We start from the raw sequence: 25,817 nt of genomic DNA, 5'->3' as shown, positions 1-25,817 counted from the left end.
TCTTGTTTTTCGAGACTTTATTAAGTCTCGAAGGGGGGAAATGTGGTATATTGACATTCTATAACATTCTATACACTTTGACTTAAAAGTTGGTATAAGGAGATGCATGAACTTTACTCTACATTCACTGAGAACATCTGGAAATTGTTAACATGAGTAGAGGTCCCCCCAAGACAGAAGAGACCTTTTTGGAGTTGTGCCAGATAACAGGCATTGATTGGTCAGTCTTCTGTTCCAATCATATACTCACACATATCACGTCCTATGTTGATACAATGCATAGGATATATACGTTGTTCACACAAAGAAAAGGCAGAACGACTTTTTGGAACAATTTGGGTTGGTCGTTCTCCAAGCTCTCTGCAGGAGTTCGTAAAATTGATGCTGAATCTTTGCTTGTAATAAACCTTTTTATAATCAAGAACAGTGTCGGCGGATTCCTCTTCATACAGCACCACAGCATTACTATTTAAGGCACCACAACAGGTTGCGTATGTCTGTGTTGTCAGCCGAAGAGGGAGTATTCTCTTCTCGGATTTCACTTGATTAGTTAGTAGAGGCCTTAAGAAGTAAACCCATTCCACACTTCACATTAAACAGTACTTCAACAGCCATAACAAGAACATAAACATAAGTTCACCATCACCATTTTGGTTTATTATGTTAGCAAGCTGATAATTACAAATTAGCACTAAATATACAATAATATATATTTCTGTATATCTGTATCTCTCTCTCTCTTGCCAACTGAGAGCTAGGGTCTGCCTGAGGGTTCTGCCTGTTAAAAGGAAGTTTTTCCTCGCCGCTGTCACACCAAATGCTTGCTCTTTTTGTTGGGTCTCTGTAAATTATAGTGTGGTCTAGACCTACTCTATCTGTAAAGTGTCCTGAGTTAACTTCTGTTATGATTTGACATTATGAAATAAAATTGAAGTTGAAATACAAAGTACAGGTATTTGGGCATAAAGCAAAGTATTGCCAAAATAAAAATGAGTCTGACCTGGGAAACAAATACAAACAAAACATGTATAGTAAAGAAATGCAGAAGAAGGCCTAAAATGCCCCCCCAAAAATAATCTTAACAAAAAGAAATGCAGAAAAGGCTAAACAGGCTAAATAAACAAGAAGGGATGAAGGGAAGCCAAAGGGCAGAAGAAAAGATTATGAATGAAATCTTAAGCATCCTAACTTGTTGACGCTCTGCCAAATCAGCTCTGGATTCTGTAACCCTCTGCTGATTAACATCTGTCAAGCTGTCTCCCTACTCCTTGAAAGTCTCTTGTAAACAAGCTGGGTTGTTGTGACACTAAGATCAACCTTATCGTTTCTCCCCCCTTTTCTTGATTTCTTTCCACGATCCCATAAATTTCCCTTCATCACTTACACTGTATTTTTATTTTGCACTGTCTCGATGAATACTGATTATTTGTGTTCAAGGTGTTCTGACTACAAACTTATCTTGGTTTTGGTAACAATAAATACCAAACATGCTTGACTGATGTAGCATCTTCAGCAGCTCACAACAACAAGAAATGTCAGAGCGAGACCATTCGAGATCTTCACAGGTTCTCTTGATACCAGTAATTAAAACCGGACCTGGGACCCAAATCCAAGTCTGATTAGGTATTGCCATGGGTCTTAAGTCTCTATCAGATATATCAGAATGTATTTGAGGCAGATAAAGAGACAGACAAAGCGTGAACTGTGAAGTGCAGGTATTGTTACCTGAGCTGTGGTTATGTGTTACAGTAATCAGTGGCAAACCATGCTGCTGCCTGTGTGGATGTACTCTCTGTTTGGGTTTGTTTTTAGAGTTCTGCTACCTAGATTGAATCCAGGGCTCTGCAAATCTCTTTTTTTCTGTCGGTCCAAAGCAAGCACATCACTTTGTCTTTGGGAACGGAATAACAAAATATAGCCCTTAATCAAAAGGTGTGGATCCAGGCCAGGTCCAGGTGTCTGTTTAAGGGCGGTGCACAACTGTAGTCTGTGTGGGTTGACTGCATTTTGGCTCATGTTCTTCAGCTCCCTTTACAAAAGGGTCTATTTAAAAAAAAAAATAACATGTATGCTACGTTTACTGTAAATATGGGTACGAGTATGGATTCTTTGCCAACTCAAGGGTTTAATGTCTCAGATTCTGGGACAGGCAAACTATGGCATACTTCACATGGTCTGCACTGAGCCTTTTGCAAGGGTGTTCAGAATCACACTTAGAAAACACACTTATCCTCTAGGATTGATTCATTATTGATTCATTATTGATTCATTAAATCAGCTCAGCAACAGTACTGCAGTCTGCTGTCTGTTCTGTCAGACAGGGTGTGTGTGTGTGTGTGTGTGTGTGTGTGTGTGTGTGTGTGTGTGTGTGTGTGTGTGTGTGTGTGTGTGTGTGTGCAGGGAAGCCACCCCTCCTCCACATCTTTCTCTCTCTCTCTTCCTGGCTCTATTCATCACCCTGCAGGGGGTCCCCAGTTCCCCGACAATCTCTGGAGGATAATCGGCCCCAGATATCCCCGCCGTACAAACAGTACGCCCACCACGGACAGAGCAGGAAATAGGAAATGATCATTTACATTCCCTTAATGAAAAACAAAGGAAGAGAAGTGCAGTTCAGCACCGTGTTATCATTTTTATATATATCTGGGTCCAGTCTCTGGAGGGTGCTGCTGGAATGTTCATACATACACAGTTAAAATGTACCCACACTCCTCTCATCCTCCAGACATCTAGCTTTTTCCTAGCAACCGCATCTCTGACTCATACAACCACATGGTATAACAAACACAATTCATCTCCTGTTCTGTGGTGTATAGTGCCTCGTGGCAGATATTTGCGCTGTAAAAACCTCATCCTCACAAGGGTAAGGTATCCTTTTACCATGAGTGGCAATGTGATATCTCAGTTTTAGTATGAAACTAATATTTTAAGGGATATACATTTTTTTCATTTATCATACCGGTACTTTTAGTACTTTTACTTTTAGTCCTTAGTATTAGTCAAACTTTTTCACCATAATGCAACCAATGAGATATTAGCATTAGACCCTAACCATGCCACCACCAGTTTGTTAAACAGGCCCTCCTTTAATAATCTATAGTCCACAAGCCCAAGCTGAGAAAACCCTTTGGGTATCACCGGGGTTGTTTTCTCAGACACTGCTCCTCCAGAACCACACAAAACATTATATATCAGAACAAGGTGAAGCTCAACATCCCGTAAAAAATATTGGAAAACAAAACAGCATTTGTAATTGCAATAACGTTTTGATGACGATTTATTTAAAAAAAAAAGTGTCAGCCCTGTGATTGAATGGCGACCCATGCAGCGTGTTTCCCTCCTCTCGCCCAATGTTGGCTGGGATCCTCTAAAGGAAAAGCGGGGGTCGCTAATGGATGGATGGATTTTTTATTTCAGTGTATTCTGAGTTGCCCTGTTTGAAAGCAGGTTTTCGTGGAGTGTCTGTTTTGCTGCTGTGTATTTCTATTAAAACACATTAGCAGCTGTTCTTTAACATGCAGTGCTTTAAACCAGGTGTGTTCAGAGAGGGTAATGGGGAAAGCTTAACAACAGGTAGCAACACCAAGTGAGTCAGAATATTGTGTTTTCTTTATTTTCATTTTTTTCTTCTCTCCTTAGACTATCCAGATGCTCTGCTTTTATCCCAAGAGGAGGTCTGGGGCTCAATCTGGCCTTCTCAGCCATATTGGAGGTCTACAGACACAGAGAAAGAAGACACATTTGCGACGAGACGAAACCATTTAGAACGTTGCAGAGAAAAGCTTCAGCGGTCTGAACCGGCCCGTCTCAGCTGGACTCAAACCAGCTGATGCTGTCGCTGCGACTCAGCTGTTCGAGTCTCCAGAGGCTGGTTTGAACTGAAGTCTAAAGTACTTAAGAACACATACTGCTCACCCTAAAGTTCTTAATATGGTTAATGTATGGTATGAGGTACATTAACATATTGGACTCTCTGTCACCATTCAGCCCAGTGTGGGGCAATATTACATTTAAACCAGGCAAGCTGGATGCATTATAATGACCTTTGAAGAAATCTCTCTAACATATGACATCCCAAGGAAACATTTTTTTTTAAATCTCCAAGTGAGGTACTTCATTTCTTCAATGCAAAACCAATCAGTCAGAATTCCTGCACTCTCATCCTAAGAAGGAATTATAACAAACAATTGTAATGAGAGGGGTTTGATTCCATCAATATATAACTGGTGTGCATCTGGCTCTAAAGAAACATTGATAGCCAGACTTGAGTCATGGAGGGCCGACTTAAAAGAGGACATCTCAAAAAACGATTGGAAGAAGACCTGTGATGCATGTCAGAAACAAACAGCAAACTCTAATTAAAAGCTACTCCAATATAATTGGCTGATGCAGACATACACAACTCCTGTCAAATTAAATAAATACAACAGTAATATACCTGACCTTTGTTTTAAATACAGTGAGGCTAAAGGAACATTTATGCACTGTGTCTGGGATTGTGACAAAATTAAAAAATTCTGGAGTAAGGTGATCAATAAAACCATGTTCATCCAACTAATCTAAATCTGAAACCCCAAGAATAAATATGTATTGATTTTGCTATACTGCAGGCAAAAGGACTAAAGCTCTCATCTGGAAGAAAATGGAGGCACCTACAATTGGTGCTTGGATCAAGAATATGGCGCAATGTATGTCCATGGAGAGATTAACCTATATGTTAAAAAAAAATTTGGGGTGTAGGAGAAAATCTGGAAACCATTGACCAATATATGAAAAAAGGAGACATATGGGAGCTTCTACAGAGGGTTAATGCGGGACAGGATACCTAAAATTTAAATAAGTGGTGAATCCCAGAAGGAGAAAGGACTGAGGCATGTCTTCGAGGGTGATAGCAGAGGTGCAACTCTTATTTCTTTTCTCTGTATGCGTATCATGGTTTTGCTGGAGGTGCAATTGTTCTGTACATGTGATACTGTCATATGAGGGATTGTTAAACAAAAGTTGTAATGTACTACCTGTGAGTGCAAAAAATCAATAAAGAAATTGTTTAAAAAAAAAGTGTACAGAAGTAGCATATCACATTTAAGCTATATTTGAGACTGACAGTAGGACCACAAATACTGATATACATGCACACTAATACACTGATGGCACAGCCATCAGGGGCAATCAGGGTTCAGTATCTTGCCCAAGGATATGTAAAGTGCAGGGGCCAGGGATCGAAGCACCGATCTGCCCCATCTACCAAGAAGCGTTAAGTAACGCCCGGATGTGACGAGATGTCATAAGGACACAGAGATACACCAAGAGACACCAAAAAAGGCCAAGAGACACCATGATATGCCAGTAGACACACAGAAGCACTGAAAGATGCCAAGAGACTGCAAGAGAAGCCAAATGTGTCAAAAGACAATAACAGACACCACAAGAGGCCAAAGTGAATTTACACTCAGTCCCTGGTCAAACAGCTTTACAGAAATTACCATACAGGGCAGCAAAGTAGCAGCACTGTGGAAGCTGAAGACAGGATGTGCCGAAAGATGCATGCAATATTCGTCATTACTCACTGTCCAAAACTCACCTCTGTGCACAGGGAGCGTGGCTTAATGCAGGGCGGGTCACAGGATCGGTCAGCCATGGGCTTGGCTGTCATCGGGCATCCACCTGCGGAGCAAAGGCCAAAAGGTCAAACTCAAGTGTCAGAGCTGTAAGATATCAAGAAAATAAATAAAAAAGTGTCAGACCTTTACTTGTAGTCCATAAGTAACAACATTACAGTCTAGCAACAAAAAACGTCCATGAACAGGAACAATTGTGGTTTCCTAACTGCTTTTCACTTCAGTTTGTTTGTTGTGTTACAATGAATTTAACTTAAAGATATAATATGTAATATTTCTGCATTAAAATGTCAGACACCTACGACTACACCTATGTTATATACAGTATTGTGTTTAGTTGAGTGCTTACATTATCCCATTTTAACGGAGCGTGTTATTTGGTCTCCTGTCATTTGGTCGCCTGTCAAAGACTTCATATAATCTTTAACCCCTGTAGTTGCTCTAGCTTCAGGCAAAACATGGGAAACACCAGATGATACGTTAGAGAGTAATTGTAAATTATACAATTTAATTATATCTAGTAACAGATTGTTTTGACACACATCATAATACTTGATTCATGATATGCCACTTTGCAGCACAGTAGCCACAGTAGAGAGCTAATTTATTGATATGATATTTCAATATCGATCCAGTTTATTACAATGTGCTGCAATGACAAGTGGCTCATGCTAATGCTTACCGTACGGTAAAGTTATAAGGTTACAACAACGTTAAACATGCTCATAAAGTTATTTTTAGTATGATTGCTTTGACCCTGGATTACAGCGCTAGGCTAAGCTGAACCCAGCAAATCACATACCCCAGCACTGGGTGCTACGTGCTTACGGCAATAACAGGAAGTTTGCTGATGCCTCGGGGTACAGGCCATATCAGACCCACCACCAGCGAATTAATGTTAAAGGGTAACGACCGTTTTTTTTCAACCTGGACCCTATTCTCCTATGTTCTTGTGTCTAAGTGACTGATGGGAACAACTATCTTTGACATTGGTCCAGTATTAAGAGAGATCACTGCAGTCAGCAGCGGAGAAACAAGCTACAATGTAAGTTTATAGGGCAATTGTACAGCTTGAATTTACCTTCACAAAAGTGCTCGTTTTGCCACTGACAGCTCAGATTAATATTCTAATTGTCTGACAACATTATGGAAAGGATCCCTACAGAGATAGACCTTTAAAAGCTCTTTGAGACCTTTCTGTTTAACCAGAAACAGCTCTGAAGTCGCTAGCACTAAACCCACCAGACTCCATTTAAAAAAGCAATACTTTTAGCATGTATAGAGCCAACATATTTTCACATTCAACGAAAACTAGAGTTGTGATGGTTGGAAAAGTGGAAAGACGACCCAAAACGGCTTTTCATAGTTTTATTTTGTTTCTGTCGACTTTGAATGAAGTGTATTTTACGATGAAAAAATTACTGTTTATTTACATTGAGTCTGGTGGGTTTAGCTAACGCAATTTCGCGGACGTTTTTATGTTTAAAAAAAGGATCTTACTCTTTAACAGAAAGGTCGACCTCCTTAGAAATCCTTTCCATAATGTTGTCAGACACTTATTATATTAATCTGAGTCTGTCAGCGGCAAAACGAGCACTTTCATGAAGGTAAATTTACAAGCTGGACAATTGTCCTATTAACTTACATTGTAGTTTGTTTCTCCGCTGCCGACTGCAGCGATCTCTCTTAATACTGGACCAATGTCAAAGATTGTTGTTCCCATCAGTCTCTTAGACACAAGAACATAGGAAAATAGGGTTGAATTAAACAGTAGTTATCCTTTAAGTACAACTAACGCCTTTCCCCCCGGTGCTGATAAAATTCGAGAGGAGACACTGACGTGAAATATATTGTGATACTGTGGTTAAGATAAAAACGTATTATTAAATAGCTATAAAGTTGAGTGTGGTCACTATAGTTACACAATCATTACACATTACACAATGTTTTTGAGCTTTAAATTATCAGTACATATTTTGGTATGAATTAATTATTAATTATTAATCCATGCCACAAGCTTGCCGTAGAGCAAGCTGCGATTACAAGCAACACACAGCCACTTCCCTACGTTTTTCAATGGGTAACATCCTGAACTGTTTTCCTGAGACAGTCCCAAAAAGGGCTTATTGTCCAACAAATCTAACAGGAATTACTTATTTTAAGCACTAAACATTTGATAACACTTTACTTGAAGGTATCTACATAAGACTGACATGACACTGTCATGACACATGAACCCTAACCCTAACCCTAACCCTAACTTCTCATGACAAAAACCGAATGACACATGATGACAGAAGCGTTATGTCATAAGCGTTTATGACTTGGTTATAATGTTTATGACATGTTCATGACAGTGTCATGTCACTCTTACCTAGATACCTTCAAGTAAAGTGTAACCAAACATTTAAATTGATTCTGTCCAGGTTGAAAAAAAACGGTAGTTACCCCTTAAGGGAACTATTGAACTCACAACTGTGAGTTATACAAGTATGAAATGGTTGAATGGTCATCACTGACATCTAGACAGGATCAGCATACCTGTGTTTTGAATTAAAAACTTGGTATTCAAAAATGCTGAGATATTTAACATCCCGAGTTCAAACTGAACCATCATGACACCAGATCACGGGATTGGTTAGCTTTAAAAGTCCCTCATAGCAATGTTAAAATGGTTCTATCATTGCTATAGAATAAACAACAGAGTGAAACAATTGTCAATAAAATATGTCTTCTTCTATATCTAAAGTGCCTGGAGGAAAAGTCAAGATCTTTCAAGTGTACCACTCAGGAGTAAATCAAGACGTTGGCAAATATACAAGAGAGAAGACACTTTTTACAGAGGGGATCTACATGTTTTTAATTTCATTTAATTCCTATGTATGAATTCACACTTTTGTCAGTAGCAGCTCTATCATTTGGTAACCAGGTTCTACCAGGGTTTTGTTGAGTTGTACACAATGTGGGGTAAGTAGTGTGTGTGTGTGTGCCCCCACTGTGGATAGAATAAGCTGGATAACGTAGACAGACAGTACAACTGACTTGATCCAACCAGCAGACATCAAGAGAGAACACATGCCTGCAAAAACATTGTAATCTATCAGAGTTTCTTGAATATTTATAAGGTGGCATACTCGGGGAGAGAGCTCAGTATGAATATTCATGAGGAAATCCCCACTGCTTGCGAGGAAACATTTACAAGAAGGTAAAAGATGCATTGTGCCAATCAGGGCAGCCACACATAGGCACACCATCTGGAGTAATGGCTGTGCTGACATTTCTCATTCACTTATACTCAGGGCGCAGTGTTGTATGCTCACTGAACCCAGAAATATGACATGGCTCCAGGCCTGTATGAAGCAGGAGCTGTAAATAAAAGCAGATGCCCCGACCAGAGGAACTCATTCTTTCAGATAGCCCTTCAAATCAAATGGCATATCAGAGGAAAAATTATGCTTAGTGGAACTGGGAACAACGCTATCAGCAGTGAGCTTAACCCTGACATGTGATGGACAATGGGATTAAACTTTGTCTGTGGCACTGCTACGGATTAAAGCCTCATCTGCTTAAAGTTTCCTGGAATTTACTTAATTTAGGAATTAAGTAGTTAGGAATTTACTGCTTAGAAAGCGATCTGGGATTTTGACACTATGGAGGAGACAGTTTTAAGTAACCTTATCTACATTATCACATTGCCACGCATTGCGCAAGACCTTGTGTGTCAAAGATGCAAAACAGACTGGTCTGCACAGACTATTTAAGTATTTAATATCAAGGGTCTGATTTCACATGGATGGATTTAAAGTTGTCTAAATTGTCCGACTGTAGACATCTCATTTCATTGGTTGCAAAAACTTCAACTTTTATGACTGTGTCAGATAAAAGTGCCTTGCAGTGGCAGGTGATAAAATATGTGGACAATGTATTAAAGGGAAAAATCCCACGAATTTGAAAGTACATTTGAGAAGTGCGCGCAAGGAGGCTAACCTAGCTTACCTTAACAAGGTAAAGAAGAACGCAAAGCCCCCCTCCCCCGAAACAGAAGCTAACCCCGGTACAGGGCATGATGTATGGGTACAGGGCATGGATACATGGGTACAGGGCATGGATGTATGGGTACAGGGCCAGGCAGCATGACGGAGACAACAGCAGGACAGAGAACACTACAGGAGGGCCTTCACCGGCGACCCGATAGCTGCTGGTCAGTAAATACGCAGGAGGAAGTGTGGGTTAATATGTGTATTGTGTATTGGGTTAAGTGTCTTGCTCAGGGACACATTGGTTGATGTATCGCAGTGGGAATTGAGCCCAGATCTCCCACACCAAAGGCATGTGTAATATCCACTGGGTGGTGATGACCATATGTACATTTTATGTTATTGTTGAATTTATTGTGAATACATATTTCTAAAATTGTATGATGTTTTTGTGTTATTATTATTAGTTATTATTACACAATACTTTTTCCGACCTTTTTTAATCTTGCCCCTGACAAAATAACCCATATTACAAACTAAAACTGTCTGATACAATATGGAGGACTGCACTATCCCATATTCACAGTTGTTCAATAAATAGCGGACGCAGGTTATTTCAGTTTAAAGTGATGCACCGTTTTCATTATTCTAAGGTCATGTTACATACATTGACCCCCCTTTCTCCAATGTGTGACAAACATAAATCAGATAATGGTATATTGCTGCATTTATTTTGGAGCGGCCCATTAATTTACCCTTTCTGGTCAAGGATCTTTGTCTTTATCATAAGACAGACAATTGGCCCTTTTTGGATGCTCAGAGGACTCTTTAATCCTCCCTCTACACATTCAAACAGCCTTATTGATGGGCATGGTTCTGGCAAAAGGACTGGAATATATCAAATCCACCAGGTTTAAGAAACTGGCTACATGAACTTGTTTCAGTGATCCACCTGGAGAAACTGCGGACTAAGTTTTCAAAACATCAGCATAAATGGGAAGAATCCTGGGGCACCATTTACAACATCTGGACCCAATTTGATTTTACTTTTAGTCTCACACCTGACCTTAAAATGGAAAGTCAAATTGAATGATGGATTTGAAGAATCGTGTCACCCCTAGTAACCAGGTCCTAAATCCAGTTCACGCTTGGCTATCAACAGTTTCACCCAGAGAGCTCTATATATTATGCTTACCTGTGACATTTAGCCCATCTGAGCGCTGACACCAGACGTGGCGAGATGAAGCCCTCCATGGTCCAGTCCTCCACTTGTATTCCAAACACTGACCCTCTGCAGGAAAAGCATGGCCATGACTTTGTTAAAAGCTTTAATAACACTGTAGTTTATACTGTAGATCAGGGGCGATTCTAGGATCAGAGCTTTAGGGGTGCCTGGAACCCTTTTACATTTAAAAAAAAAAAACATCGTGATAGGGAAAACACTGAATTGTGTAACTAGAAAGACACCATCAATTCTAAGAAAACCTACTTTTTCTGAATGATCTAGGCATCCAGATGCTGGGTTTAGTTTCACAATGTTGTGATATTCTCAGAGCAGAACTCCTTAGCTCACAAAAGATTAACACAGACTTTTTTTTTGGCAATTTCTTTTTTTTTAAGGGCTAAAATGGCCCCTGCTGTAGCTACAACATGCACTCCTATAATATGCCTCTGTGAATGACTTTAGTGTCATTTTGAGTTCAAGCAGGACTCTGCCAGACTGACCTGTACACGGCCGAGCCTCCAGCTCCTGTTCTGGACACTGCAGCAGGTTTTCTGGATCCTGGGCCAACACGGCTCGGGACCGCACCTGGACTGAGCCAAAACCCAGGTCATCCCCACTCACGCAGCTTAGCTGGCACGGACTCCAAACTGTCCAGTCTGTCAGGTAGCACTCTCCTACAGAACATACAGAGAGTTCAGCAACTAAAACTCTAAATCACTGTGCTGCATTGAAAGGAACATAATTTTTACTGAAGGGAAAGCAAGTGCATTTAGTGTGGCCATAATTCATGTTTTTAAGCCTGAATCACCTGTACCACCATTCTTTTTGAACTGACAACAGCTGACAATTAGACATATCTTAAAATGGTCAAATCCAAAAAAATGCATTCAAATAATGGCTGAGTTGTGTCAAGCTGCAAGCATTAACAAATACAGACGGGTAGCTTATAAAGGCCAGGTAAAAAAAACACTGAGAGGGTGTTGAATTAACTATACTCTGACTTCACTAATCAATTCCACTTGCTTCTACTTTGCTCACTGTTAACTCACTGTTAACTCACTGTTAACTCACTGTTAAGCTACCTTCAATGAAATACAACACAGTAGATGTCTACATGTGAGATTGTAAGTTCATTCTTAACATTGTAAACAGTAGTTTGGCAAAAAACAATAACTCAGATTTTTCGAAGCTTTCATCACATCGACTTCGGAAAAGTGACGACAGCTGAGCTATTTCCATGACAACTGAGCCAAGGGCATCGACTGACGAAGATGTGGTTAAAAGCATAGAAAAATACCACTCAGTGAACCTTGAGCCTTTTTTTGGTCAGACGTCTAAATTCATTACTACCACAGAACTTCCTGCAGATTTTTCATATTAAAAAACAGAGAGGGAGGAATTCCGTCTTGTGAGATGCTGGACTTTCAAGATGATTGAAGAGAAGTAGTGAAGAGAAACAGTATTGCTGTTAAAAAGCTAAAGTGAGAGCAGCTGAGTGTTGAACATGACAGGACTGTTGTTGTACTGATAGAATCAGTGCTGTGGAAATGTACATATGCTGAATGTGTTAAGACAGCAGCTAAAGCAGAGCAGGAAATAGGGAAGCTTACTATAATATAGAATATGCTTATAAAATATGGGAATTAGAAAAAACGGTTTTAAAAAAAGGTCTGATTTTCCCTGCACTATTAAAAGCATCCAATTATGCCAATTTTCAGTATTTGAACTGGAAAGCCTCCAATCAGCACTTCAGCCAATCAGAGTCAAGTACTATGAGGACTAGTAGATTGATTGGCAACATCGTTACATACTACATTTTTGCCCTGAACCACGGAATATTTGAAAACTGAGGCAAAACAGGATTATATTGGATTTTTAAAACTCATTCTTTCTTGTTACGTCGTTGATTCAATCCCCAGACCGACAGGATAAATCTGGGTGGGGAAGTGAAAGAGCAGTGCTTGTCCCTCCCTCATTACCACCACTGAGGTGCCCTTGAGCAACACCCTTAACCCTCCCCCCCAAAAAAGAAACGCTGCAGAGTGGCCAGCAGATCAGACTGTGGTAGTACTGGGCAGCTTCCAGGCATGAATGTGGAACTGTGTGAATGTGACAGGTCGTCGTTGCAAATGAGAACTTGTTCTCAATTGACTAACCTGGATAGATAGGAAATAAAAAATAAATAAAAAGTTGATCTTTCTAAGATGTCACAGAAGATATGCCATGTTTCATTCAGGTGCAGGTATATATCAAATGTCCACTTCACTCACTGGCAGTGGAAGGCTGTGACAATGGTCAAAAGCATACACTGAACTGAAATCAAAATGAAAACACCTCCTCTCAGATATTTTCCTACCAAAATCCTGATTCAGTTGTCATTACGATCACCTGCCCAGAAGAATGATATTCTCAGCAAAGAGAAGATTCAGCAAGAGAAGATTCTCCTTCAATAGATTACTCTGCTCCCTCTGTAATGCCAAGGTTAATGTGAGCACATTTCTGCACATTCAATTAATCATGAAGCCTCCCATCCAATACATAACTAAATCAGGTAGTGAAGAAGAATTGTAAAATCACATTTCTATTAAAAATGGGTTTCCATCAGAGTGAATGGTTTTCTTTTTGAAGTAGTCAGAATGGACAGAAGCAGGAACCATATCTGAGGCCCCTCTTTGACCTTGTAATCTCCACTAAGCCACTTAACTTGATTATGGGCTGATTACACCCACACACACAATCCAAGCTGGAGCAGTCAGTGTAAGTATACACATGTACGTACATGCTTGAACAAATACTGTACACACAGTGCAGCTGCTGTAACCAGCCAGTTTTTTTTTCTTTTCTTTTTTTTTTTTTTTTCGGCAGCTTGATAGCAACTGAAAGCTTTTTATTTTGGCATAATAAAAGTTGCCTGCCACAAACATCTGTTATCTGCTCTGTAAAAGCTTGCGGCATTGTCCTCAGCTCTCTTCCTCCCACCTGTTAACATCAGCGCTGCATTGTGTGGCACACTCTGGAGCTCTTGAAGCTCCTACAATCAAACACACTCAACAGTAAGTGCTTCAACTGCCAGGTCTTTGTTGTTATTGTGAAAGCCTGGAATAATCACTATAGGTGGTACTAGAGATGAAAACACTGAATAGTGAATACCGTTATATTTATACTGTATGTTGTCTAACCAGTTGGATGTCGAATGTCTATCCAGTAGACAACATCAGCTGGTTTATCCTGGCAGACACTGTGGAATAAGCTATCGATGACGACGTTCCACTTCTAGGATTGTTTAGGTGCCACCTTAAAATTCCGCCGGATGTCCCTCTTTTTAGGCCGGATGTCCGTCACCTTCCTCTTTCTTTGTGTTGGCATTTTAGACTCTGGTGGATTTGTGAGGACTATGGTTAACTGCTCCTCAGATTTCTGCAGGGTAAATCCAGACAGCTAGCTAGACTATCTGTCCAATCTGAGTTTTCTGTTGCACCACTAAAACTACTTTTGAACGTACACATTCCACCAAAACAAGTTCCTTCCTGAGGCGATTTTGCAGAGGCACCATTATTGTGTCCGGGGCTTAGCACCACCCAAGGCAATTGTGATTGGTTTAAAGAAATGCCAGTAAACCAGAGCACGTTTTTCTCCCATCCCAGAATGCTGTGTGGACTAGCCTCCTCCGCAGCAGTGCTGAGGAGGAAGATCTGGCAATGCGAGAGAGTCACCCCCAAATCATTTGCCTTTGTCACCTTTCTCTTTTTGTTAACATTGTTGAGGAAGTAATCTTGTTTGAATAGACTTGGAATTGTCAATGGACAAAATCTATAAGGGCTTCGCATTGACATTCAATGTGAGCACACACGCTACGACTAGTTGATCGATGCAAACAGTGTATGCCTTAAAATTGACATTTGTACATTTTAACAGTGGCTGATTGAAACATGTACAATGTACGTGATTAATAAAAATGTAGAGTGTCTATCCAGCAGACAGCAACATGTGGATCGAATGCAGAAAATCCTCCTAACCTTACAACAAAAAGTCCAAGAACAATGGTGCCGTTCTTTAAACCACAACACACAACTAGCTGAAAGGGCTGAATGTGGAAAATTTTCTGCCGCATTCAATTTCTGCAGTATAACCCCAGATAAGCACTATGGAGATGGTCAAACACCCTCATACAAACACATGGATGTATCAAAACTCCTCATACCAGTTTTGATACATCCATCAAATAATTCTACCTGATTGGCATTGTGAAATATGAAAAAAACAGCATAATTTCCTTTAAGGTACATTCCCAATTCAACTTTATAACTAATTATTTATAGTTCTGTGTTTAAAAAATAATGGGAGAACACTGAACCGTAGCTTTCACAGTGCTTGAAATAGGGCTGAACGATGAATCGAAATTGCGATTTGAAAGGATGCGATTAGCTTATCGTGAAGGCCGCAATTAATCGAATGTGCAATATTTAGTTGAATGTTTGGTGTAACATTTGGTTTACCATTATTTATTCCTCTTTTTATTATTATATTTACAGTTTTATAAGATAAATGCTGGAATAATGTTAGATATCACTTGATACGCTGGTGATATCACGCTGAAAATTCATATCTATGTTTTTGTATTAAGTGCTGCATGCCAGTTAAACGCACATCCCGACCCAGAGCGTCCAAAGTAACGCGAATAGTCCCGACCAAGCTCCTTTAGATAAATCTTGTTTAGATATGACGCTAAAGGAGACTTTTAGCGTCAATAACAATGCCAAAGGCACCTGACCAAGGGTCTGTATTTTACGCGATGGGAGTGAGAATGTGTTGCATTGTGACACACAACTACACAAAGCTGCCAGTAGCTTCTTTTAGGACGCTGATTGGTCCAAACTACTGTTAGTTTGGACAAAATGACATTACTTGAAGCCTGACCATATGGATTTTTGTGTGATTTCATGATATGGCAAGAATGCAGTAAGCTCAGGTAGTCAAGAGGAACTTACATAATAATACAGCTTGGATCTTTCGGTTTGGCTAACCTGGGCGATCGTCTGACTGCTTGTGTTTCTAGACTGGATTTCTGTACTCTGAGTACATTTTTTTTTTTACTACTGATTGGAACGATGGCCAAAAGTGCATAAGAGTAAGTTGTAATAATTTGAAATACTCCTTTAGAATAAGCAGGGATATTTTTGTTGTATGGTGTGAGGATTTTTGCTGTGATTATACCTGTAAACTTTTATTTCACTACTCTGGGACCTCCCTCTCTCTCCCTGTAGCAGCCTGTATTATCTTCTTACCTGGACAGGGTACAGTACAGGTTTCCTGCAGAACGATCTGTGTGTCTCCATCCACTGAGGGCTCCAAATCTCCACACAGCTCATCATCCACCAGGATGCTGTCCTGCTGACCTGAGCCATTCGACACAAAGCATGACACATTCCTGAAGCGCAGGCCTTCGCCACACCTCGCCCCCTGATGGAAAAGAGAAGAAATAAATGTACTGTATGAGTCAAACACAACTTTATACAAAGGGCATTTTTAGCTCAAGCAGCAAATGTTATCATGAATAGCTAGCTCACTGTTCACACTAACTGGGTCTTCAGAGGTTTTTAAGCTTTTTTTCTTAGCTAAAGTTAGTACAGTTTGGGTTATTTCACATGAGTGATTTGCATTGACTCTTCCTGCATTCACACAAAATCGGGCAATGTGGTACCTTCCCGCAGGGTTGTGCATTGGTGGGAGTTCAGAACGCAACCGCCATGAAACAATTAGAAAATAACGTTTTATTCCTCCGATTCACTGCTTTGTTCGGTGCTTTCTCTCTTTCAATTCCTAGCTCGCTTGACCACCGCTTCTCTCTCTCTCTCTCTCTCTCTCTCTCTCTCTCTCTCTCTCTCTCTCTCTCTCTCTCTCTCTCTCTCTCTCTCTCTACAAACATCGAACAACAATGCCTTACCTGTCCATGTCCCCGTGAGTCTGACAGTGTTGTAAGAGCACAATGCTAAATCTGTAGAGTACTCTTTTAAGGGTAGCAACATTGTCAATGTATTGTGACGTGCAGCCTCTAGGACTGTTGTTAAAATAAATAATGGTTTTTTCTTTCATTGATTTTAGTGGTTATATTATTAGCCATTATGACATAGCAGTTAAACAATCTCTCACAGCCCATGTTCAGTAATAAATGCCAGTTTGTAAGATAATATTATGGGAATGTACTGTAAGTACACCTTGTTTCACTATCACATTATGCACATGTTACATTATTCATTGCTACAGTATATACTGTAATTGTAAAAATTTATCTGGGTGTATTGATATGGGATTTTAAAGGTTAATAGAAATATTTATATGTTTTGGATTTGACCTTAAAACCCCAATATATATTTAATATGTATAACTTATGTGAACAGAATAATGTAAAGATCTCTATAGTCACATACAAACTCCCTTTAAATGTTATTTCCTCATGCCGAATTTCTTCAACAATTTTAAATACTGATGCTGATGAAGGAAAAACTACAACTGTCCCAATAGTGTAGTGAAGCTGCTCAGACAATATTAGCCAAACGTGATGGAGTTTTCTAACAGAAAGAGGGATGGAGGCCAACTGACCTCAGACTTGCAGTCAGACCAGGCGCTGTATCTCCAGCTGTAGCAGGGCTTCACCAGGCAGGGCTTCCACTGCTCCATCTGGGACAGACAGGGCCTCCCGTCGCCCTGGGGAGCCTGGATCACTGTCCGCCTCCGCCACAGCTTGCCTGCAGAACAGCAGATAAAAACAAGAAAAAAATGAATTATTTATTGATAAGGACGTTGACTGAGATGAGGAAGACAGGTCGGAGCAGCTGGAAGAGTATGAATGTTTGAAATGATTTGGAATACTATATTGTCTGTCAAAGTGACCTCTAGGCCTTTTTTTTTGTGGCATTTTAGGCCTTTATTTGTGACAGGACAGCTTAGACATGAAAGGGGAGAGAGAAGAGTAATGACAAGCAGCAAAGGACTACAGGTTCGAACCCAAACCCGCGGTCGCTGCATTGAGGAGTGAGCCTCTGTGTAGGGGTCGGCATGCTCTACCAGGTGAGCTACCCAGGCGCCCACCTTTGGGCCGTCTACCACTGGAGCTACAGTAGATTCTCAAATCAAAGCTGGGATTCAAATGACGGCCAGCATGAATAAATAAAGGCCAAGTAAAAAAACACTGTAGAGTGAAATCACTCTAGTTCACATGGTTAATTCAGCATAATGAACATTTCCTGTCATATCATACTCACAACACAGAAAAAATAAAAAAGATGATGCAAATGTAAGGGCACTATATCAGTTTAACTTAAAGAAGCACCTCACCAATGAGATGACTTCTGTAACTGAAGAATGTATATTAATCCGAATGTAGTCTGGGTCGTCGACAGTTCATTTACTGAAAAATTGCCAGAACATGCAACACATCTGTCTCTTGATATTGTATTGTCCATATTGCGATTTTGATGAAATTGTGATTTATTGTGCAGTCCTAGTCTTTGTGTTTCTTCTTGTTGTCCAGGGGGTCCAATGTCACTGTCGCGGAAAGTTACTCTTCCCACCAATAAAACTTTCCTGTTTGATATTCCCTGTAAACTTTCTTTAACATAGTTAATGTTATTTGCTTCACACGTCACTAATTCTTCCACATTTTAAATTTGGGCTCTCTCACTTGCAGAACTAAACCAAACTGATACCACCCATTGAATGAAACCTGATGAATTGAATTAAAAAAAACTTAAAGCGGCTCACAGATGGCAATCATGTTATGACCTATCATTATGACATAAGACTCCACATATTGTACATATGTATGTGCCTAAATACGCATTTGCACTACCTATATACACAGGAAATAACAACTAACTACAAACTGAAAACATATCAATACAAATTAGTGGTCTTCTGCAATGTGTCCCTGCAAGAGAGAGGGCGGACAAAAGGGAGGGGGCCCCAGCCACCCAGACAGAAACTTAGTGGTTCCTGTCAGAATCAACAGGTGAAAACAAAGATTCCTGTAGGCACTACATGTTAGCTAAGCAGGACACATTAACAGGGTTTGATCCAGTTTATACAGTCAATCGGGTCCAGGTCGGGTCCTGATCTACAGTATCTTATGCTAGTCACAGACATAGACTGTATAAAACATGGACGTAGTCTCTGTGACGTCACCCATAGGTTTCCAAAGAGCCAAAATGAAGCACAAAGGGTGGGGCTCCCGATGGCTCCGGCCGTCGCCACATTGGCAGTGCCTTACGTCGGCTAATCCAAAAATAGGCAAAATAAACGATAACTTGTTAATTATAATCAGCTGTGAAATCTGTGCCATCGGGTCTGTGTCCCGGGTCCCAGCTTTCAAATAACAGACAGGTCCGTTTCGGTTCTGAAACCACTGAGAGTGAATCTTGCGTTTTGGATGTTATTATCATACTGTCTGTGATGTGTCTGTGTTTTTGTTCCAGTGCTCTGCACAGATCTGGCACCTGCCAGCCCGCCTGCTCTCAACCCCGGCTCTCTGAAGCTCTGCGGCACGGAGAGCCAGATGTCATAAAATATATAGACATACGCAGCTTCGTTAAAAAAATCTCTCAATAGAAGCTTTGAATGTAAAGAAAAATGAGATTTGGTACAGTAGAAATAAAGACCTAGTTCCCTCTGTAGATGAGTTAAATAAAGGCTATGACTTGGCAATTTAAGTCGAAGTTGCACAGTAGCCACCAGAGGAACACTGTGGTTGGTTACAAGGTAACTGTGTAGTGTCATAGTCAATTGGACTGCATCTGAATCTTGACCTTCACTGTAATGGTTCTTTTTTTGTACCATTTCTACTCTACATCTGGGTGAATTTCTCAAGTGACTCATATGTACCCTTATTTTCTAAGGAATAAAGTCTGGATTCTCCTTTCATTTTCTTCTGTGTCAGGGTAATAATTTACACTTCTCTTTTAGCTTACTTGATCTATGGTGCAATTTTGGGGCTTTATCATACTCCCTGTAGCCATTTTTAAAATATTCAGATTCCTTTGTTGTGTTAAAATGAAACAAGGGGCTGTCTTATAGGCTGGGGGATACGAGAGGGCAGGATGGTAGGAGTGCCATTTACCAAATTCACTATGCATTTTAACAAAGTGTCCCAGGGGAGGGATGTGTGAAAACTCTCTATTAACTGCTGTCTCAAAGGGAATGCATGTGGTTTCTGTCCACCGTGCAACCTAAAACAAATACACCAGTCAGCAATAATACTTCAAGTGACAAAATAGAAAAGTAGGTCTCAAAATCCACAGAACTTTGTACATTTAAAGGTAGATTTTGTAAAGCATTTTGGCATTAATACTGATTTGAATGATGATCAATTATTATTTAGTATTCTTTTTAGATAGTATTATTTTAAATGGAGACAATACATGTTAAAAGTGTTTGATCTAATTCAAAAAGGTCATTCTCAGAGCTCTAGGCATTTTTTCAGAGAGATTATTAACTATCATTATTCAAATATGGTATGGCAGGATTAATTGATATGATTTCCAGGGTTGTTATTGCCAAGTCACGATGTTGAACACTGTCAGAAACAAGTCCCTGGGTGATGTTTCCCCAGCAGCAGGTCTCACCAGGTGCCGGTACATCTTCCAACAAACCAACCAATGTGCATAAATAAAGGAAGCTTCTAAAATCCTCTGTGACTATAAAACAATAAGCAGTCGTAAGAACAGATTTGACCTTAAGCGGTGCATACAAGTGATTTAACTTGAACTTGTTGCATTGACTAAATTTTATGTATTTCAATTTTCAATTCAATTCAATTTTATTTATAGTATCAAATCATAACAAGAGTTATCTTAAGACACTTTACAGATAGAGTAGGTCTAGACCACACTCTAAAATTTACAAAGACCCAACTATTTCAGTAATTCCCTCAAGAGCAAGCATTTAGTGCTACAGTGGCGAGTAAAACTTCCTTTTAGGGAGAAACCTGGGACAGACCCAGGCTCTTGGTAGGCGGTGTCTGATGGTGCCGGTTGGGGGTGTGATGAGCAGTGGCAATAATAGTCACAATAAAGGAACTATGACTAGAAATAGTAGTTGTAGTAGTTCATGGCTTAGCAGGGCACTGGAGGGCGTAGCAGGACGTAGCAGGGTGTAACAGGGCGACAATTAAAAAAAACAACTCTTGAATGGCCCAGGCCTGTCGTACTACAGTCAGTCTGCCTTTCTCCAAAGGGAGCAAAACCCTTAACAACTAAGAAATAATTCAACATTGGGGGAAATACACATATTCACCTTCTTGCCAAAAGTAAGAAGAAAAAATGTATATCAATGTCCTTAACTAGAGCAAGGAGGCAAACAGCTTGCATGGCTCTGTCCAAGTTCAAAAATACAAACACATTTAAAGCTCGGTAATTAACACATTAATTAGTAGTTATCTGTACACTAGTCTGGCGTAACGGATGTACAGTTCTGGGATTAAAGCCTGACATCCGTTAATGTCCATCTCCTTCCGCTATCTCTGCTATCTATTTTGGAAGGGCACCGTCGCTGCATCCGGGGCTAAGCATCCCCCATGACTGTTGGGATTTGATTAAACATCCTAAACAAATCTCTCTTGGCTCCAGATCTTAATCAAAGTTCACCATCTCCACCGCCATGTCTGTGTGCTGCTTCGTTCACTGCTTTCTTTGCAGAAGATGCTAGTGCCTTATGTCGACAGAAACCAGTCATCGTCCTCCATTACGATTCTTCTGCTTCTGTGGTCTCCCTGTGGGAGGCCATGGCAGCGTTTGGGGTTGAGCAGTGGGTGGCAGTGAGTGCTGCTGGGGAAAAGAGAAGCCTGTGCCAGATGTCACTATCAGTGTTTGGCTGGAGAACACACAAAGCCATGGTTATCTATGCACACAGGTTGGACACATCCAGGAAAATAGGTGTTTTTATACCGCCTGATTGATAACAGCACCTTGCTGCTTCCAGGTATGCTTGAAATCACAAATCCAGCTCATTGCTATTCCTGGCTCAGGAACAGGAATGAACTCTTCCAGGAAAGTATGTCCTCGCAGCCAGCCTGGAGATAAAAAGAAACACAGGAAGGAAAGCGAGGAGGCCCTCTGTTGCTTTGGCCTACCAGCTGTTCCTCCATACAAGGAAAGAAATCCTTCTCGCCTGGGGACAGATTAAGGTTACCACAGTAGCTAAAGCCTGTATTGGTTTCATATCTACTATTTGCTCTTGTTGCTTCTGGCTGCTGCTTTTCTCAAGGACTCGTGGAGAGCAGAGTGCTCCCTGAGCCCCAGAGCACACACTCGTAATGGACCGCCAATCAATGGCCTGATCCTATAGAATTACATGCAAGGAGATTATTATCCATCACTCAGTTGGTTTAGGGCTATAACACCATTGTTTCTCACATCATAAAGTGTTTCTGGTTTCCACCATTACCGTAAGAGAGGCCGACAACTGAGAGCTGATCACTGCCAACCTTCAGAAGTGATGGATCACCATTGTTGGGAGGGGTACTTTTAAAACGATTCCGCTGCAGATTAGTGTATACATGCTGTGAAATGTAATATGTATATGTATTCCATTCGATTACTCAAGTAAAGTATACAAAATACTTTGGATTTACTTTTGGAATACTTCAAAATAATCTCGCTGACCCCATTTGTCTGGGTCCCTCTGAATGTAGTTAAAGGGATACTTTGCCAATTATAAACCAGCTCTGTGTCATCTTCAGCTGAAATACATTGTCCCACACATGACGCGTCACATAAGCAAGCATGGAGCGGGGCTTTTACCTGCTCCACAGACTCTGTGTGGTTAGGTGCCAGCTTTACTGTGTGCATTGAGTTTTGCCAATACGTGGTACTGAATGAATTAAGATCATTTTTTGGGGGGCATTGATTTTATAAGATAGTAACAGTAGAGTTGTCTCGCATTGCCAGACCTTCCTCCATAGCACTGCAGAGGAGGGTCTGGCTCGTCCACACAGCATTCTGGGATGGGAGAAAAACATGCACTCGTTTAATGGCATTTCTTTAAACCAATCAGTCGTCTTCGGAGGTGCTAAGCACGAGCGGAGCAACGGTGCCACTGCAAAATAGCCTCAGGAAGGAACGTATTTTGGTGGAACGTGTGTAAATTCAAAGGTTGTTTTAGTCGTGCAACAGAAAATTCAGATTGGACAGAAAAGTGGAAGGTAACAGGATATCCGAAAAGAGTGACATCTGGTGGAATTTCCGGCAGAACGAGAGCAATCCCGGAAGTGGAACATTGTGGATATAGACTAACAGTAGAGAGACAGGAAAGGGGGGAGAGAGGGGATGACACGCAGCAAAGAGCCACAGGCCAGATTCGAACCAGGGCCGCCGCTAAGCACTGAGTCTACATGGGACACACACGCCACCAGGTGAACCAGAGGTTGTGCCGGTACTGAATGAATTAACTGAATTGTCTTAACTACAGGATCCTGGATACACATTGATTTGATTGATTTCCTTTAATAAGGTTGCTCTGCTGCCTGGTATTGCTTCTTGGACAATGAGGTATTTATTTTAATCACTTTAAAAAAGATTGCACTCGTTTTTTACACAGGCCTAGGTCGTTTTTAACCATTGTAGGGCCCATAACTGCTGTTAGAGAAAGAAAATAGATAAGCTGTGTAAATATAGAGATGAGCTCTGTGCGCTGGTACCAAGGAGGGAAGCCAAACACTGCTCATCTGCACACACTTCCCACACTAAGATGACACAGAGCAGAGCGATTACTGTTGTATTAATCTATACATTGTTTTTTTTTGTAAAATCATACATATTATACCTTTAAACTATTTTAAACTATTTGTTTTTTTCAAGGCTAACATTAACCTTTGAACCTCTGGAAAAATGTAATTTTAAAACATCTACTACTCCACAGCAACAGGGCAAACTGCATCTGCTGATAGAGATCTTGTGATATAACGCTACAGGCGTTATATCACAAGACAGGCAGGGTCTACTGAGAAAATGCTATTGGTTGCATAATTGGAAATGTAGTGTTAATTCGAGGTTGACCTAAAGTGGGGTTAAAATGTCAGGAAATCTCAGGCTCCGGTGATTCTATTTTGACCAAAGTTCATTTTTGTGTAACACTATGGCCTTAAGAACAGTGTCCTAGACTTCTGCTGTTATTGAGTGGGTGTCTGTTTACTTTGTAAAAGAATAAAGACTCTTAACTACATGTGTGGTCTTCCGTATGATGCACCTTTAAACCCCCTCTGAACAATTCACATTAGTGAACCACATGAAACATTTAAACCCTCAATGTTAAAAGATATATTATACCAATTATTTGGCCTAAAGAGTGGAAAATGGTTTCAATTACATCACACAATTTTCCTTAGTAGATGGAAGTCATGGAATTATTTAAATTTTCACTTTAATGACTACCCGTCCATGTTTGCTTAAAGCAGGGTTTAACATTACTTTTTTACTGGCCCCTTTACAAATAGTTTTTTTTTATTAATCGTTATCAAATTATAATTCTGATTGAAGACATTCCTTTGCAAAATGATCCACTTTTTTCTGCCTAGAACTCAAACTTGCGGCAAACTTTGCAAAACATTGTAGTTGTTTCATCAACATCCTCTACTGCCACCCAAGAAAAGTCCTTTTTCCAGGACGCTTGAAACTTTCTCAACTTAATTCTTGATTGGCCACCGACACATTCAAATCAAATCATTCAACAAGCATTCTCCCACATTGGCAAAGTGAGGGGGGCAAGAGCACGATTACATCATTTTTTTGTAAGTATTTTAGCTTGCCTAAACGGGAAAGTGGATTGTTATATTTAGTTGCCTGACGTGGAGTTTTACTTGCCCCAGGCCATCGGGCAACCCTTATTGTTCAACCCTGACTTAAAGTCAATCTCAACTTTAAGGAAATGCAAAACTTAAGGATGCCTTTTTCTGGACAACAAACATGGCAACAAGCACTATGTATTGTGACTATTGGGATCAACTGTTACAGGTGGAGTACAGTGCAAGGGTTGGATGGGGGCTATTCTGTCTCATCTCTCAGTTTTACCTTGGTCTCGACCAAACCAGACAATGATCAGTTGTTTCATGTGCGTAAAGGAGTCCCACAAAAGACAAGAGCTGTTAACTTGAATTCACATAAACCGGCAAATTAAGTAATTCATTCCATAATCAAGAGTCATGGTGTCCTGCATTATGGATCTGCACCGGATAAAAACTGCACATTATCTGTCATAAATAACACAGTTTTGTACTACACGGTGATGGGAGAAAAGGTAGTTATAATCAGAGAATGAATCAGTTGGATTTGTCTAGTGCCAGACAGAATCAGATCACCCTGTGGTTGCTCATATTGTGTTGTGAAATCACACCAGCTGTAGAAGCAAATTGAAACCCCCATTTTTAGGGGATAAGATGCAGTCATCTGTTCTGGGACAGACTCAACTTCAGCATGACCAAGCACAAGGTTACTGTGGTATGGATGGAACTATACACACATACCTGCCAGCCCACAGGAGTGGGTGCACTGAGACCATGGTGACCAGTCAGACAGCTGGCAGTTGACAGGACATTCCACAACACAGGAAGCATTCATCTGCCACTTCCTCTCCAGGCCCAGCTGCAAGAGAAAACAGGTTTTTATTTCCTCTTTATATTTATTCATGTTTATTTACATAGAGAAGCGCCGTTCAGTTTTCATGAACCACACACTCAGCTCAGACTTTTCTTTTTGATGCTGCCTTTTTAAAGGAATTGTTCATTTTTTTACACTGCACTTGACTTTTATTATTGTATTTTATCTCACTTATTCTCATTTAGCTGTTTTCATATTTTGTTATTGTTTTAACTGCTGAATTATGCCCTGCTACGCCATGCAGTGTCCTGCTACGCCGCAAACTACTACAACTTCTTCCTAGTCATAGTTCCATTATCTTTACTGTTACTATACTTGCCACTGTTCATCGTACCCCCCAACCGGCAGCCTGGGT

General features: G+C 40.4%; 1 protein-coding gene across 3 annotated transcripts in view; it reads right to left on the bottom strand.

Moving 5' to 3' along the window:
- The window catches only part of thsd7aa (thrombospondin, type I, domain containing 7Aa), a 209,529-nt gene that overhangs the window by 24,680 nt on the left and 159,032 nt on the right, over positions 1-25,817 (bottom strand). For all 3 annotated transcript variants that reach the window (XM_031278516.2, XM_031278515.2, XM_035993166.1), the window contains exons 20-25: positions 25,330-25,447; positions 17,421-17,566; positions 16,106-16,280; positions 11,321-11,494; positions 10,791-10,886; positions 5,582-5,664 (exon numbers count right to left, since the gene is read on the bottom strand). In XM_031278516.2, the coding sequence (XP_031134376.1) occupies positions 5,582-5,664; positions 10,791-10,886; positions 11,321-11,494; positions 16,106-16,280; positions 17,421-17,566; positions 25,330-25,447 (792 nt within the window). The remainder of the gene's footprint in view (positions 1-5,581; positions 5,665-10,790; positions 10,887-11,320; positions 11,495-16,105; positions 16,281-17,420; positions 17,567-25,329; positions 25,448-25,817) is intronic.

This window comes from Sander lucioperca, chromosome 16 (genome assembly GCF_008315115.2).
Source record: "Sander lucioperca isolate FBNREF2018 chromosome 16, SLUC_FBN_1.2, whole genome shotgun sequence".
NCBI lineage: Eukaryota > Metazoa > Chordata > Actinopteri > Perciformes > Percidae > Sander > Sander lucioperca.
Note: the sequence above shows the minus strand (reverse complement) of the source record. Positions and strands in the feature narration are given on the sequence as shown.